The sequence below is a fragment of the Diaporthe batatas genome, assembly GCF_019321695.1.
Source record: "Diaporthe batatas strain CRI 302-4 chromosome Unknown Contig00017, whole genome shotgun sequence".
Classification (NCBI taxonomy): domain Eukaryota; kingdom Fungi; phylum Ascomycota; class Sordariomycetes; order Diaporthales; family Diaporthaceae; genus Diaporthe; species Diaporthe batatas.
The window spans coordinates 1,171,136-1,185,741 of NW_025408564.1; the positions used below are offsets into that span (position 1 = coordinate 1,171,136).

Genomic DNA, 14,606 nt, shown 5'->3' on the forward strand with positions numbered 1-14,606 from the left:
TCTGGTGGGTGGTCTTGTTCCGGGCGACCTGTCTCCGGGCCATTTCCCCATCCCGTCCAAAATTTCCATTCTTCTGTTCATCAGTCTGGTGTCATCCGCCAATTTCTGTAATATGCCCTTCCCTCGAATCTCATTTTCCATCGGGTCTCGGTTCTCGTCTTCCTTCTCCCATTGTGGTCTTCGTCAATAGAGTTTCATCCAGGAGGAACCCTTCATTCGTGCCAGCGAACCGCTTGGCCGTCATAGTGATTCAGAAACGCGTGTAGCGTCAAAAATCGGATCGATTTCAACCTTGGTAAGATGGGGAAAGCCGCTTATTTCGACCTTGTGGGGCGCCAAAGCCTCCCTCTCAGCGGCAGTCAAATCATTTTCATGTCCAGTCCAGCCCAGGCGGAGTTCTTCTAGTGTGCCTCTGACCTCTTCTAGCGCCTGCTGAAGTGTGGGCACTGGGATTCCCTCTTCTTCGTCCGTGGATGGGACGGGGGATCCCTCATCTTCGTCCGTGAATGGGTTGGGGGACGGCCAACGGAACCATATCGGGGGCCAGGTTGTATAGCAGAGGACCTTGAGTGAGCTGCAGGAACTGAGGATGACCCGCAGTTGGGCGGGATGTGTCCGCGACTCATAGAGCCCCAGATTGGTGACGTGGGAGAATATTGCGAGACCTCTCGGGGGCGGACGTGGTCGAGGCCATCCCTGGCCGTCGAGGTAGTCATTGAAGAACCATTCTCCATTATCCCCGCAAAATTCCCAGTCCTTGCTCACTAGGTACTCTGGTGCTAGGGGATTTGGTATGAGCCACTCGCTGGAATTCCGCGGATACTGCTTCCTGATGGAAATGAGATTCTTCAGAGGATTCTCGGGAGAAGGTCGGGTGGGGTCAAGCCGGAATTGGTCCATGATTGTGTCGTGCAAGGGCCGAGGACAAAGAAGATAATCGCGCTCGGGCAAAACGACAACCAAGATATCCTTGACTTGGGTTTGCATATGAAATAGGAGTTCGAGGAACTGACTCTGTACGCGGTGGATCGTATCCATCATCAGACCCTCGTAATCGACATCCCACATGAGGGCCAGGGGCCGTGACAGAGCAAACTTGAGCAGAGGCAAGAGTTTTCCCAGTGCGTTTAAGGCATTCGCCCCATTGCTCTCTAGGTTCTGTGTGTCGACTTGCTTCACCCTGTCAATGGTCTTCGTGATGAAGTCCACGTTGCGTCGGTCTGTTTCAACATCCTCGCCGAATGGAATCTCGGCGAGCACAGCAATACGGTGGATCCATGCTCGGCGCTCCTTGTTTGAAATGAGGGTCACCAGGAGACTGGGCAGCTGCGTCTCGTCGGTGAGTATGACGTATTTGTACAGGAAAGGCAAGGCAAGGTCATAGCACTTCTTGGAGGTGAAGCAGAGACTGAAGAGAGCTTTCCGAGAGCCCTGGATGGCAGGAGAAAGAGGTGCCCAGGTTCCGATGGGTAAACGGTCGGGCACAAGACTCTCGAACACTTTGAGGCGCACCTCCTCCGGGAAACAACCCAGGATGCCCGAGCCATCTTGCGAGGCCATGTTTGCTTGTGATTGCCGATTGAGGAGGCGTAAGAGCCACGGCAGCGCGCGGGGTGATTGACTGGAAGCAGATTGATGTCAGCACGATTGTGGGAAAGTGTATCGCTGCATGTGAGGTAGGTTATGCTGACGATTTCTTGCAGCAGGCGCTTTGTTTGTTATGTGAGGGCCAAATGCACATGGTTGGGGGTGTGAAGACTGACGAAAGGAAAAGGTTGGGTTACAGCGGTAGAAAGAGGTGGTGATGGCTTGGCTGGCAGAGGTGGGTGGTGCTTGGGAAGAAGTGGAGCCTAAAACAAGTTTGCAGTGGTGCTTTGGGATTTTGTTTGTTTGGCTTACAGGACAGCTGCAGGTCGTAGAGACCTGACCCAGGGGAATCTTGAAAGGGAAGGGAATGAATGGTGTGAAGTTGTTTTAAATGACCAGATGCATGTAGACCTTAAGCAAGAGTGAATACTAACCTCACTTAAATACCATACATCCTAACCTCCTTCCTCCCTCCTAACATCCTTCCTCCCTCCTACCCTCCCTCCTACCCTCCCTCCTACCCTCCCTCCTACCCTCCCTCCTACCCTTCCTCCTACCCTCCCTCCTACCCTCCCTCCTACCCTCCCTCCTTCCTGCACTCCTAACCTCCCTCCCTCCCCAAGGCGAGTGTGGTCATCAGGGCTCCAGAACAGATGCCCAAGTGTGGTGGTGTTGAGTTGTGGTTGTTTTGTGTGTGGCCGAGAGGCAAGCTTGACAAAGGAAGGGGAGGGTGCAAGAAAGTTGGTAAATGCAAAGCCTGCCAAGAAACTCGGTCAAGGGAGAGGTCACGTTTACTTGGGACTGTTTGACCTTTGCCAGGGCAGTCCAAATTTGAAAAGACCTACCAGGCCATAAGTCACAGCAGTGAGTGGGCGTGGTTGCCGGGGAGGGAGCTTCTGGAAACAGAGAAAGCTCTGGTTGTTTGTTGGCGACCCTAGGCTCATGCCGTCGTGGATGACATTGATTGACAGCACAGCACCGGAATTGGACAGATGCATCCCATGACACTGAAGACCTGTTGCCTGCAGACTTTTACCATCTAGAAACACCCCCAATCACGAATAATCGTTATGAAGACTAGCTATCTCGAGAAGCAGAGATGCAGGTTGTGCATCGACTTCAATGTTGAAACAACAGCCATAAGTATTTCAAAAGATTTAGCAGCAACTGCAAGTAATGGTGCTTTGCGAGTCGACATGCTCTAATGAAAGCTTATGCACATTGATCACAAATCCAAGTAGGACATATTGAACGAAGTGTTTCGACCCCAGCTTTTCTAGCTTGGCAAGAAAACACAAACTTTCCCCCATATTCAGTCCAAAGCTCAGCGAGCTCTAGAAAATTAAGATATTCCATACACTGAGGGCATGGAGTCTGAGTACATGGACATGGTCTGCACCTGGCTCTAAAGATTTTCCACCTGTAAATACTTCATGCTTTATCCGTTGCCCCTTTGTATACCGATTGGGCATGCCGTCGCAAGATCATGGCAGGCCACTTCAACACAACCACCATGGGAATCGTGTGGAATGATGTGTCTCCCGTTCCGGAGCAATTTTGAGCTCGTATGTAGGTCAATGTCACGGCTGCTGGGATTTCAAACGTGCAGCAGGATGCGTCGACGCTTGCACTCAACGTGCTCGCCCCAACGGCCCCCAAGAAGGCTCACGAGTTTTGCAGCTCCGCGAACGCGATAGTTCAAATGTTGAAGACGCGGCTGGAAGCTATGACACTTTTCAGGTGGCCCTCGATCATTCCGTCCCTATCAGTAAGTCACGAGTAGAATTCATGTGGATATAGCACTAGGCAAATCCCCGAGATTTGTCCTCATTTGAGGGACGAGCACATTAGCTGGCTCCCTTATACAGCGATCATTCCTTATCGTACCACGTAATTCTGTGCCTGTAGGCGATGCCACGAGAGCTTTCAATAGCCACATGGTCAGTACACTGGAACACAAGACCCAAGCAATAAAACAGAATCAGAGTGGATCCGGCGGTATACTGACATCCTTCATTCGCGCCATCGACAAGCACGAGACAGAGAAAAAGCACACTGTCAAGAGGGTTTGATTATCTGAATATATAGTAGGCAATTTGTTCGTCAACTCTGCCGGATGCGACGCTTTGGCTGTTGCCTTGGCGTTCTGCTATTCTCTCTCGACGGTCTACCCTGACGTGCAGACATGGCTACCTAGGTACCTAGGTAACCGAAGAGGTCACTGCAATTGCCTTCGTAGGGACCCGAGGACTGAGACTACAAAGCAATGCTCCCATGGCCAAAACATTACCAGGCTGTGTTGCTAGAGACCCCAGGCACATGTGCCTCCGTCTCTTTACGCCGATTGTCGGTACAACACAAAATGGACTGACACAAGGACGCAGACACTTGATGTGGACCACAAAGCACTTAAAATTCCACCGGGTGTGTATATCTCAACACTTGGAAGTTATGGCGATTCATACGCACCCGGATCATTGGGATGAGCCCTACTGCCGGAAGCCATCACGGTGGGTCCGCTCAGAACAAACTTCGGGACCAAACCCTAATTCTCTTCATTTATAGACACTGATTGAGCCAACCCTACATATCCATTTCCCAAGGTCGGATGGTCCCCAGAACCGTCGTGGCAAGAAGTTTATCCGCGTTGAAGTCGTCACTGTCCTAGCGAGACTGTTTCGGAACCACCGCCTGGCGATCACGAAATAGGCTGGAGACATCTGGAGAGTGAGTGAGCGGCAAAATAAATCCTGTATCCCACCACGTGAACAAGGTTAACATGGAAGTGATTCTTCGGAGAGAGATTGTCAAGGACCTGCGCTCAGTTTGTAGCTACGTCCAAACAAGACCTCTGGTATCAATAATGTTGGAGAAGGCTAGTATATTCGACCCTCACTCTCCCATAACGGGTATGCATGGGGAGTTAATGTTTCTATAAAATCTTTATGAGGAGTTTTATATTATATGTATAATCATTCCCTACTATATTTACAACATTTGAGCTAATATTTGACTAGGCGGCCCTGAGCATGGGAAACTTCAATGCGGGCAGCCCAACTCATTATAATACCGGGGTACCATGGATCCTGAGAGCGGCTCTAAATCGTCCCTTGTTTTACTTTGTAGTTCCTTACTTCAAGTTCTGGTTCTTCAAAATGTTGGGATAGCAATGCAGATTAAGGAAGGGCACATGGACGGCGGAGCATAGTTAAGCGACGATCAGTCGGGGATATGAACCCTCATTCATGCTTGGCGAAAAGAATCCGATCGTAGCACGGAAATTGAAGCACGGAACTTGTGGCCATAATAGCTCGGAATTCAAATCCATGCCCAGGCGTGTGGTCTCCATGTGTCATTATACAAACTGAGTTCCAAACGGAGTTCCCTAGTTGCCAAGGCGTGCTCCAGTGTCTGCTGCGTGCCCACTTTCTTCGAAGTTCGTAATAATATCCAAACCCCAGAATACGGTACCCGTGCTTTTTATGGGGCTTCCTTGCGGCCCCTGTGTTGGTGGCCACTATAATATCACGCCGCACACAAATTGAGACGCTTGGCCATGATCCTTTTTGTCGAACAATCCATCCTGCCAAGGACCGTATGACCTCAGCACGATTCAGTGCCACGCAATTACTCAGTATGCGAATTTGTGCAAGCTATACGATCATTGGCGCCGGCATTGACAGCCAGATGGGGTCGCACATGGGGGCTGCAAATCAATCAACCCACTGCAGTGCCATGCAGTGCCAAGCGCGCCATACCGAAATAGCAAGCCAACTGTGGGAAACGAAACACCAACCCCAGGTGCCGGGCCCCTCGCATTAGATTGCTCCGACTTGGCTCACAGCCTTTTTGTCCGTCTATGAGAGAGCCGCCTCTGCGAACAGGACAGGCAATGGACGCCTCGATGCCTGATATAAATCGTGTTTCCCGCCCACCATGGGAAACACTTGGAAACAAGACCAATACCAATCTGTAGTTCCATTCCACTTTTCGTTTCTTTCGTTTATATTAAAACATTCATTATGCATTTCAGCAAGCCACTCATTCTCCTAGCCGGCCTGGAGAGCCTTGCCCAGGCGGCTATTTTCTCTGCTGATGCGGACAAAGACCTCTCCGTCTGGGGACGCTCGACCTCCTCGCCAGAGGCCAACGAGCACAAAATCCGGAGGCGTGCCCTGCGAGGCCGACGCCTCGGAAGCAGGCAGTCTGGCTGGAACCCGCCGGCAGACCTGGCAACCCCACTGAAAGAAGTGTGGGACCACACCTTGGAGACGTACAACAACGGCCAGGCCTTCGCCTTCAAGAACTATGGTTGGGACCAGCTTAAGGCCAACGACGGGTATGTCCCAGCAACTAGTATACCAAGCGCCAGAGCATAAGCAGCATTTTAACTAACACACCGCAATAATTAGAGCTCTGAACTACTGTGTCAGGTGGGAGTCAGACACGCCCGTCTCCGAGGCCCAGCGCGACCAGATCGCCACGGCCGTCAACGAGCAGTACCAGAAATGGTTCAGCCACATGTACGGCTTCGACGGGTTCCCCTACAGCAACATCAGCGTCAACGTCGTGGGCTGGGCCGTCAAGGACAAGAGCCTGCTCGAGGGCTCCACCGAGGGCCTCGACATCTACACCGACGTCGACGGCGAGGGCGCCCCGCAGTGCGCCGAGTCGTGCGGCCGCTTCTTCAACCAGGGCGGCGACTTTAGCAGGTGCGCCGGCGGTGCCGCGAGGCACTACGACCAGTCGCTGTGGCTGACTGATGGCATGGGCGGCGGTGCCGGTGGTGACTGGGGCCAGCGCATTGGGTCTGAGTATTTCCTGCAGACTCTCGGCTCGGATAATATTCATATCCTTCTGCATGAGATGGTAAGCCGTCTTCTTGGCCCCTTTGTGGCGAAGACTCTTGCGGAAGCTAATTTTTAAATCATAATAGGGACACACGTTCGGCCTGGATGACTTCTATGACTGGACCCCGACTGGCATGGACAAGTTCATCATGCTTGCTGGCGCGTCCCAGGAGGTTACGGAGTTTGATGGGTGGATGCTGCGCAACTGGTGGTATGAGCTGTCGCGGGAGAGGGGCTGGCAGTCTTGAACTGTCGAGACGGGGATCTGAACATCTCAGTTTCGTAGCACTTCATTAGCATCCGGCGGAAATAAGACCTCGGGATTTACCGTATGAATAGCCGACGTGGCCTCTTACGTGGCTTATGTTGTGATTTCGTTTTCGATATTGTGGCAATGTTTCAATAGAGGCGAAGACACATGCATTCCTGACATGGTTGCATGATAGTATCTAAGTGTACGACGACTCTAGTTCAGACCCTCCCGACCTGGCCGGTATAGCTACACTGGCAGTCTCCAAGCCATACTCACCTAGTGATCAGCTTCAGATACAAAGCCTGTCCATGTCGTCCAATACACCCGGCCGGATTACATATCCACTGTTGGCCGTCCAAAAAGCAACTGTGCAGGCACCCTGAGATTGTTTTCCCAACCCTCCGTGGCTTCACCTTCCGGTTTTTCCACAATCGACATGCTCCAGATGTCACTTCTCAAAGGTACTCATCCTCACGCCACGGGTACGCGTTCTCCTCCTCGACACAATACTCACACCATGCCCTGGTGATGTTCCCGGCACTGGTCAGGTTGAAAGGGTCCTCGAGAATCTGGCCCCAACCAGCCCTGACCAAGTAGCCGCATGAGCAGCAGAGGACAGACTGCACGACAGGGGCAGGGAAGAAGCTGGGCTTCGGAGTCCAGACCAAGACGTCCTAAGTCGGGCCTGTAGACTCTGTCCGCCACACAGGGTCCGCGGTGTTGCACAGGCTTTGAACCCGGCTGACATACTGCGGCATGTTCTTTCTGAACCACGTTCTGAGACTGATGTGGGGTGCGTGGGCGAAGCGCTCCAGAAAGTAACTCTTGCCGGCCCAGACGAACTCCTTCAGCATGTTGTTGATGACGGGCGTGTTCCAACGCTCCACCTCGAGGATCGCGTCCTTGAGGTCCGCGGTCCACTCCCGGGCCTTTTGCTCCTTGTAGAAGTCGTCGATGGCGTTGTCGAGGATGTACATCCACTTGATCTTGCTGTCGAGGTAGTTGCCGAGGTAGTGCTCGACGAGGGTATACAGCGGCTTGACCAGGAAGAAGTCGGCGGACCGGTAGACCTCGGCGCAGAATAAGATGGGCTGGCGGCCCCTCTTGTTCAGCTCTTCGGCCATGTCGATGGCAGCCACTATAGCGCAAGTATTCGTGAGTTTAGCAGTCGACGACGACGGTCCTCTGATTTACATACCTCCTCCGTAGATGTATTTAAGGCAGACCTCAACTGCGTCCTCGTCTTGCTCATCGATATTGACAGTTGCCTGTTGTCCCTCCTATTCAAGCACAAACTCGTCAGCGATAGTAGAGGAGAGTCGGTGTATGTGTTACCACGTCGTACCTGGAACAGACTCGTTAGAGCGGTCGTGAACCACGCGCTTCTGCTGCACAGTGTGGCTCGGTTTAGGTTCCATGTCTTCGTGCCGCAGGTAATGGTGCAGTCGGAAAAGAGACCTGTCTCCATGGCGCCTAGGTCTGCAGACCGATCGGCAGCCTCCTGCTCCACGTCCTGAGACATCAATGACGGCCGTAGAACTACAATAGAACTGGCAAGGGGTGTGTGTCGCTATTTGATATCGTCAGGATCCCGTAGATCAGGCTCGGCTCGTCAAGCATCAAGTCGATTCCTGTGAGGTGGGAAGGGACAGAGATGTTGTGTTGGTGTTTGGGACCACCAGAGGCCTTGCATATATCACTGCTGTCAGGTGGAATGGTTCCCCGGTTCTCCATCGTGAAGTAACTGATAGACTGAGATGTTCACCTGGGGCTTTCACATTGAAAGGACTCGACGGCTTCACTAAAACATTCTGCCAAACAGATCACCCGCAGAGTGATGTACCCTGTCCGAGCCAGACCTTCCATTCACCTCCATGCTGACGCTTTGCCAACAATATGCTGAGCTAGTCGAGATGCCGGGACCACTCGCCTCCCACTCACTGCGAGTGATTCTCTCCCCAGCGCCCCATGTGCAATGATGGGCTTTCCTGGCCGGAATTCTGGCCCTCGATCACAACCTGAAATGAAACTCGATACCGGCCTGGCCTCCGAAATGTCGACTTCGCCAGGTTTCTATTGTCACTATACAGAATAATTCCTTCTCATATTTTGTATCAGATCAACTAAAGTGTTCCTATAGATGTGTTCAGAGCCATCCGGTTGAGTACTGGTTTGTACATCTTAGCACAAATACAGGCATAACTTGCACAAGCATGCAGTGCTTACGCAAACCTGGCCTTGAGACAGCTAAAGCACCATGTCATGACAGTCTAGATGTGTACGCAGGTCGTCCCCTCTACTGATAGGAAGAACTGGTCAAACGAGTTTAGCTTCTCGTTTCGCTACTATTCCTTATATGTGCGAAGCCATATACAGTGCCTTCATACATATAATGACTTGGAGAGAACCCTTGGGAACATTACACAACTTTAAATATTCGATGCCACGTCCGTGCAGCCATTTTGATAGGGAGGAGCACTTGAGCTCACATACAGCGCTGTCAAAATTGTGGGCTTGAATCTGTTCTAAACGTTTGATTGTTCCGCAATAGCTATTTGATCAACTCTAAATGACTCAGCCGTCATTCTCCTCTCTCCAGGGGATGGTGTCGAGCTTCGAGCAGTCCCGGCACCAGCCTGTTGTAACGACGGTGTTTCTGACGAGCTCAAAGGGATCCGCGATTTGCCCATTTCTATCCTCGTGTGACCAGGTGATATGTTTCAGGCATCGTCGACATTTCTGTTGTCCTGCTTGCAGGGTAGCCTCTTTGCGACAAAGCACAGCCCAAACTCGATCCGGGATCCAATTGCCTGAAGCATAGTAGCCCAGGAAGTCGTCCATGAATTTCGGTGTGTCTGTCAGGTGATGGAAAAGGACTGAGGCGCCGCCAAACCGCAGAGTATCAAATCTTCCGACCCAAAGAAATTCCATAAGCACTGCCTTCAAGTGCTCGGCGTTCCATTTGTAAGACTGCCGGACTCCGGAAATCAGGTCGAGGGCCCACGGGGTCAGTTCGCCCGTTGTCGCCGTACTCATCCAATCAGACGCCACACCGAATGTGCAAAATTGTTTCATCCGCTTGTCGCAGTAACTGTGAACAGCTTTTTCCACAAGCGGCTTCAACGGACCGAGCAGTAAAAAGTCTGCAAGATGCCAAAGGCAAACGCATTGTTCGACAAAATTGTTGGGCGCGATGGAAGACTCCACTTCAAGCCCTGGGGTTTCGATCTTTTAGCTTTGCTCAACCCCTCAACAGTATAATGTGGAAATTGCTGCTCACCACGGCTATAGATATACTTCAGCGCAAGATCGACGCTGTCGGGGTTCTCCTCGTCCAGTTTGATCTGTCTGGTACTTGCCTCCTTTGTGCGAAAATGGTTAGCGTCAAGTGAAAAATAGATACCATTTAACCATGGCGTCCACGTACCTCGAATGGACCCGAGAGGGCTTTCTGAAACCAGGCGGAGCGGGGCACGAGGATCGCTCTGTGGCACTTCCAAGTGCGGTCGCCGCAGACGATGTCGACGTCGGCAAAGTTGCCAGATTTCAGAAGACTGTGATTGAGAGAGGGTTCAATGTTTTAGCTGCCATACTTAAGTGCCATCGGGGAGCTCAGCGGAGGTGGGTTGACGTACTCGAGCTCGCCGCTGCGGAGGTCGCCTTCACTGTCGTCGCCGCCGCCCGCGCTACCAGGGTCGTCTGCCATGGTGCCTCAATGATGCCGTAAGGGCCAGCGGTGGTGGTTGAATCGCCGAAGGGGTTTTGAGAAGGCAAGAAGTTGGAAGCAGAAGTCACCTTGGTAGGTGCCCAGGTACCTAGGTACGTTGAGAAAAGTGGGGCCCTGAAGAGACAGGTAGGAAAGAGCCCTGGACTCAGAGTGGAAGCCCAGAAGCCCACTTGGTTCAGACGGTAAGTGGCAGGGCCCCAAGGCCGACTGACCCAGAGTTTACCTCATTGGACGTGAAAGGACAGTTGAGACGGATCTGTCGAATGCTGAGCGACAGACGTCCCGGCCAAGAGTCCACAATTCCAAGTTGCCTCAACTTTGGATTGGAGCGATCATACACCCTTACCGTCACCAAAGTATAAAAATGAATGTGGGGTTAAGCTAAGTGGTATAATAATAAGCTTGAGTAAGTACCTTTAAGTATATGCTTGAGTCCTTAGGTCGAAATCATGCCAGAGAACGTTTCTGAGTCCGAAAAGTTAGACTTTATGCTTGATGTCCTTCATCATCTGCGATATATCAGTGAAACCCACCCAATGTAAAACACATCAACTATATGAGCAAAGTGGTGGACTACCATGGCAAGACCGTCAAACTTTACAGCCAACGGCCTCGGGCAGAGTTAGGGGTAAGCGCGGTGGTCACGTGGCCCGGATTTCAGGCACAAGGTGATTATCACCAGAGCACACGCGACCTGCGGCGTTGTGATAGTCCTGGACGGCAGAACGGGCGTCGTGTTCGAGGAGTTCCTCCGGTCGGCGGACAGCGGCCAACATTGTTCCATTCAAGTACAAATTGGAAAACATTCATCAACTGCGTGTAGAACGGTCAAAGAGAGGTGGTCTGGACTCGATTTCGATGACTATGGACTTCCTAGGTATTTGACCAGGAGCCCCATGCGGTATTCTATACATCAAGCAGGGCTGCCAGCAAGGCCCAACTCCTTGATAAAGATATCCGCCGCCTTCTCTCCCACCGCCAAGGCAGTATTGTTAGTATTAGCAGCGACATTACGAGGGACAATGCTAAGATCGGCAACCTTGAGGCCCTTGACGCCATAGACACTCAAACTTGCATCAACGACACCGTTTTGCTCCCGAGGCAGCATCTTGCAAGTGCCAAGAGCATGCCAGGTTGTGCCCACATTGGCACGCAGCCACATGTCAAGCACAGCATCATCCTCTGCCGTGTACTCAATCTCGGGAGCATCAGCAGGCAGGGGCCCGTCAGTCAGCTTGATGCACGCGGCCTTGGAGTCCGGGGCAAAGGGCGGGTGGCACTGTTCCATCTCGCCGCGGTAGCATGGCATGCGGCGGATGACCTCGCGCTGCTTCTTGTAGGACCAGATGTGCTTCTTGATATCGTTGCCGCCCGCGTCGGTGAAGAAGCCGTGCTCGAAGTCGAGCGGGTCGCCGAGGCTTGGCCCGGTGATGTGGATGTGGCCCCGTGAGAAAGGGTAGACGGTGAAGGCTGTGACGGCAAGTGCTGGGTCCCCGGTGGCGAGGCGGGGATCTCCAGGGAATCTGTGCTTTGGTCAGTATTGTTGATTAAGATCATGTGTATGACTTCCAGCAACGTACCCTGCAATGACACTGAACAAGACCATTGGCTTATCCGGGTGGGCCTTAAACTCCTCATCCCAAGCCTTCTTGAATTCGGGGTCGAAAGCGGCAAGCTCAGCCTCAGTGGGACGGACCTTGGCCTGGATCTCCTGAGCATTCCAGCCCAACATTTTGTTGCCACTCTTGATCAGATCCTCCGGGCTGCCAAGTCTACCAAAGACAAGGGCATCAAGGGTATCCTCAGGAGCCAAGGAGTTCAGGTATGGGTACGCGAGGAGGTGATGGTCCTCATAGCCTTCCCCTACACCAGGTACTTCGGCAACAACAGGGACTCCGGCTGCTTCGAGCACTTTGGAACTCCCAACGCCGGACCTTTCGAGCAGTGACGGTGTAGCACACGCTCCAATGGAGGCAATGACAAGCTTCTTGGCTTTGATTGTGCGAGGCAGACCCGCGTCATCAGGATGGAAGACCGGGTTTGGTCGATATTCGACACCATTGGCATTCTTTTCGTCATCGAAAAGAACCCGCAGGACCTGTGACTCGACCAGACCATGGAGGTTTGGGTGCTTCCCATCCTCGAGTCGGGGGTGAATGTAGCATGTCGCTGCGTCCTGGCGTTTGCCGTCAGGGGAAACGAAGCGCTGAGCGCGCCAGACGGCATTCACTGACTCCAGGTCTTGCAGGTCTGGCACCTCCCGCAGGCCCTGCTTAGCAGCTGACTCGATGAACTCGTCCTCGATCCTTAGTGAGTTGTACGTTCCACGAGAGACGTGGATCGGACCCTCGTGTCCGTGAACACCACTTTGGTCTGCACCATCGTAGGTCTCGAGCTGTGGTTCGGTCAGTCACCCGGGTTTTTCATCGACTAGAACATTAGAACTTGAGGTGCCCATTGCAGACTCACCTTCCGCAGGTACGGCAGCATTTCCTCAGCCGACCACCCGGGCATCTTCCAGGAATCAAAATCTGACCTCTGGGCACGGCTGTACATCATGAAGTTGGTGGATGACCCACCACCCAGAACACCACCAGCTGGGAGGACAAGTTCCCGGTCGCCCACCGCCGCCGACTTTTTGGTCACATAGAACAAAGTATGCTTGCTATTGGGGGCTAAGTTTGCTGTAAACATGGCCGGGTATTCGATGGTCGGGTCCTTGTTGTTGGGGCCGCCCTCTATGAGCAACACGGATAGCTCCGGATCGGCGTCTGCAAGCCTGGCCGCGACGACGCAGGCAGCCGTTCCGCCTGCTCAGTTTTCAGCGACATTCTGAAATGAGGTGGGAGTTAGACTGACCTCCAGCCACGATGACATCAACCTCCTGGATGATCTCTGGGAGCTTGTTGTAAAGACCCATTGTGACAGTGACGGAAATTGACGAGCAATCTTGTAACTTGGCTGGCTGCCTTGTTTGAAAATATTCGACAGATTAAAAAGACGTGCTTCAGAACTGCTCTAGCTGGAGCTGGGCAGGTTCTAAGGTAAGAATGCTGGCAGAAATAAGACGGGCGTCAACAGCACGAGAACAATCAGCTAACTTGAGAATCCGAGGGATCACAGTCTCGCAAAGGTCACGAATGCATGATTATTTTCTACCCCGCGCTCTAATCGGCCGATTCGCTTCTGTGCCGCCCTTCAAGTTCTCGTAATGCTGCTTGTACCCACTGAAACCACCCAGCTTAAGCTTAGTACAAAATGCTCATGCGAATAACCGCTCGCACGGCTCTGCATAAGTCACTCACTGGCACATACCTGGGTAGCCAACAGCCAGACAGCGTGGCTTTGACGTCGGGGTCACACACGGCACCGATAAGCAGGGCTACAAGAATACTGGGGCAGTGGGGGTGCAAGGTCTTTGTGACGATCACCACAACCGTTGGTGCTATGTGGGTCTCACACACTTCAAATGTTACTTACTGTCTGGACTGTTTGACTGTGTAGTCGCTTCCATGCCACCCTTACCCGTACGGCCCCCACCCAAGCAGCCCCCAACCACACAGTGGTGTCGTACAATGAATGCAGAGTACTTTTGTATGGATAATGTCCATGCAACTTCTTGGTGGGCCCGGAACTGCTTTCTAATTGGTCCTCCAGCATGGCCAACGGAACTTGGCAAGAACAGACGATGCCACGATGCCACGGTCACACTTTCCGCACTTCGGCCCGGCCCAACGTACTATGCAACGTGCAGGCGGCTGAATTAGCGAAGTTGGGATATCCATACATGTGCATGCAACGTCTAGGCAGCACGACTTGTCGGGAAGAAACACCGGTTCATGCACTGCGCCGCAGACTACTGAGGTCACGGGCAACGGCTTCTGCGAATCTCTTTCCGCATTCAAAAAAGAACCAACGCACACATGCCCCTTCTTAACGACCCAATGAAACCCAGCTTGGCACCAGCGGTCCGAGGCTTGGTTAGCAAGACCCACCGTGTGCTAAGAATCCACTTGTATGCTGCACTGGGAATGATTCGTCGCAATTGGGACCCCGGGCTTTGCCTCCGGGAGGTGGTCGACTGACTTGGCCAATCTCAGGCGACAGGTCTCTGGGTGTCGTGCCGTAATCACGCCCCGTGCGACTCGAAGTCGCTAGATACCATGGTTCAGCGCGTCGACTGCAGAGG

The 14,606-nt window shown here is 52.7% G+C and overlaps 5 protein-coding genes across 5 annotated transcripts; 1 reads left to right on the forward strand and 4 right to left on the reverse strand.

Moving 5' to 3' along the window:
• Positions 1 to 240: 240 nt before the first annotated feature.
• Positions 241 to 1,560, reverse strand: KVR01_011927 (uncharacterized protein; the record flags this gene model as incomplete). Its single annotated transcript, XM_044792696.1, has 1 exon — positions 241 to 1,560. One exon carries the CDS (start codon positions 1,558 to 1,560, stop codon positions 241 to 243), a length of 1,320 nt encoding a protein of 439 aa, XP_044639008.1.
• Positions 1,561 to 5,609: 4,049 nt separating this feature from the next.
• KVR01_011937 (uncharacterized protein) lies at positions 5,610 to 6,685 on the forward strand (the record flags this gene model as incomplete). Its single annotated transcript, XM_044792741.1, has 3 exons — positions 5,610 to 5,926; positions 6,000 to 6,456; positions 6,524 to 6,685. The coding sequence occupies 3 exons, from the start codon at positions 5,610 to 5,612 to the stop codon at positions 6,683 to 6,685; spliced, it is 936 nt and encodes a 311-aa protein (XP_044639018.1).
• A 679-nt stretch (positions 6,686 to 7,364) lies between these two features.
• KVR01_012051 (uncharacterized protein) lies at positions 7,365 to 8,212 on the reverse strand (the record flags this gene model as incomplete). The annotated part of the gene is made up of 3 exons (XM_044794095.1): positions 7,365 to 7,828; positions 7,889 to 7,970; positions 8,036 to 8,212. 3 exons carry the CDS (start codon positions 8,210 to 8,212, stop codon positions 7,365 to 7,367), a joined length of 723 nt encoding a protein of 240 aa, XP_044639132.1.
• A 1,052-nt stretch (positions 8,213 to 9,264) lies between these two features.
• Positions 9,265 to 10,396, reverse strand: KVR01_012109 (uncharacterized protein; the record flags this gene model as incomplete). Its single annotated transcript, XM_044784918.1, has 4 exons — positions 9,265 to 9,905; positions 9,971 to 10,052; positions 10,118 to 10,244; positions 10,326 to 10,396. 4 exons carry the CDS (start codon positions 10,394 to 10,396, stop codon positions 9,265 to 9,267), a joined length of 921 nt encoding a protein of 306 aa, XP_044639190.1.
• An 858-nt stretch (positions 10,397 to 11,254) lies between these two features.
• KVR01_011973 (uncharacterized protein) lies at positions 11,255 to 13,496 on the reverse strand. The gene is made up of 4 exons (XM_044785720.1): positions 13,277 to 13,496; positions 12,887 to 13,227; positions 11,998 to 12,812; positions 11,255 to 11,940 (listed from the first exon to the last, which is right to left on the reverse strand). The coding sequence occupies exons 1-4, from the start codon at positions 13,335 to 13,337 to the stop codon at positions 11,331 to 11,333; spliced, it is 1,827 nt and encodes a 608-aa protein (XP_044639054.1). The 5' UTR covers positions 13,338 to 13,496; the 3' UTR covers positions 11,255 to 11,330.
• Positions 13,497 to 14,606: the final 1,110 nt, after the last annotated feature.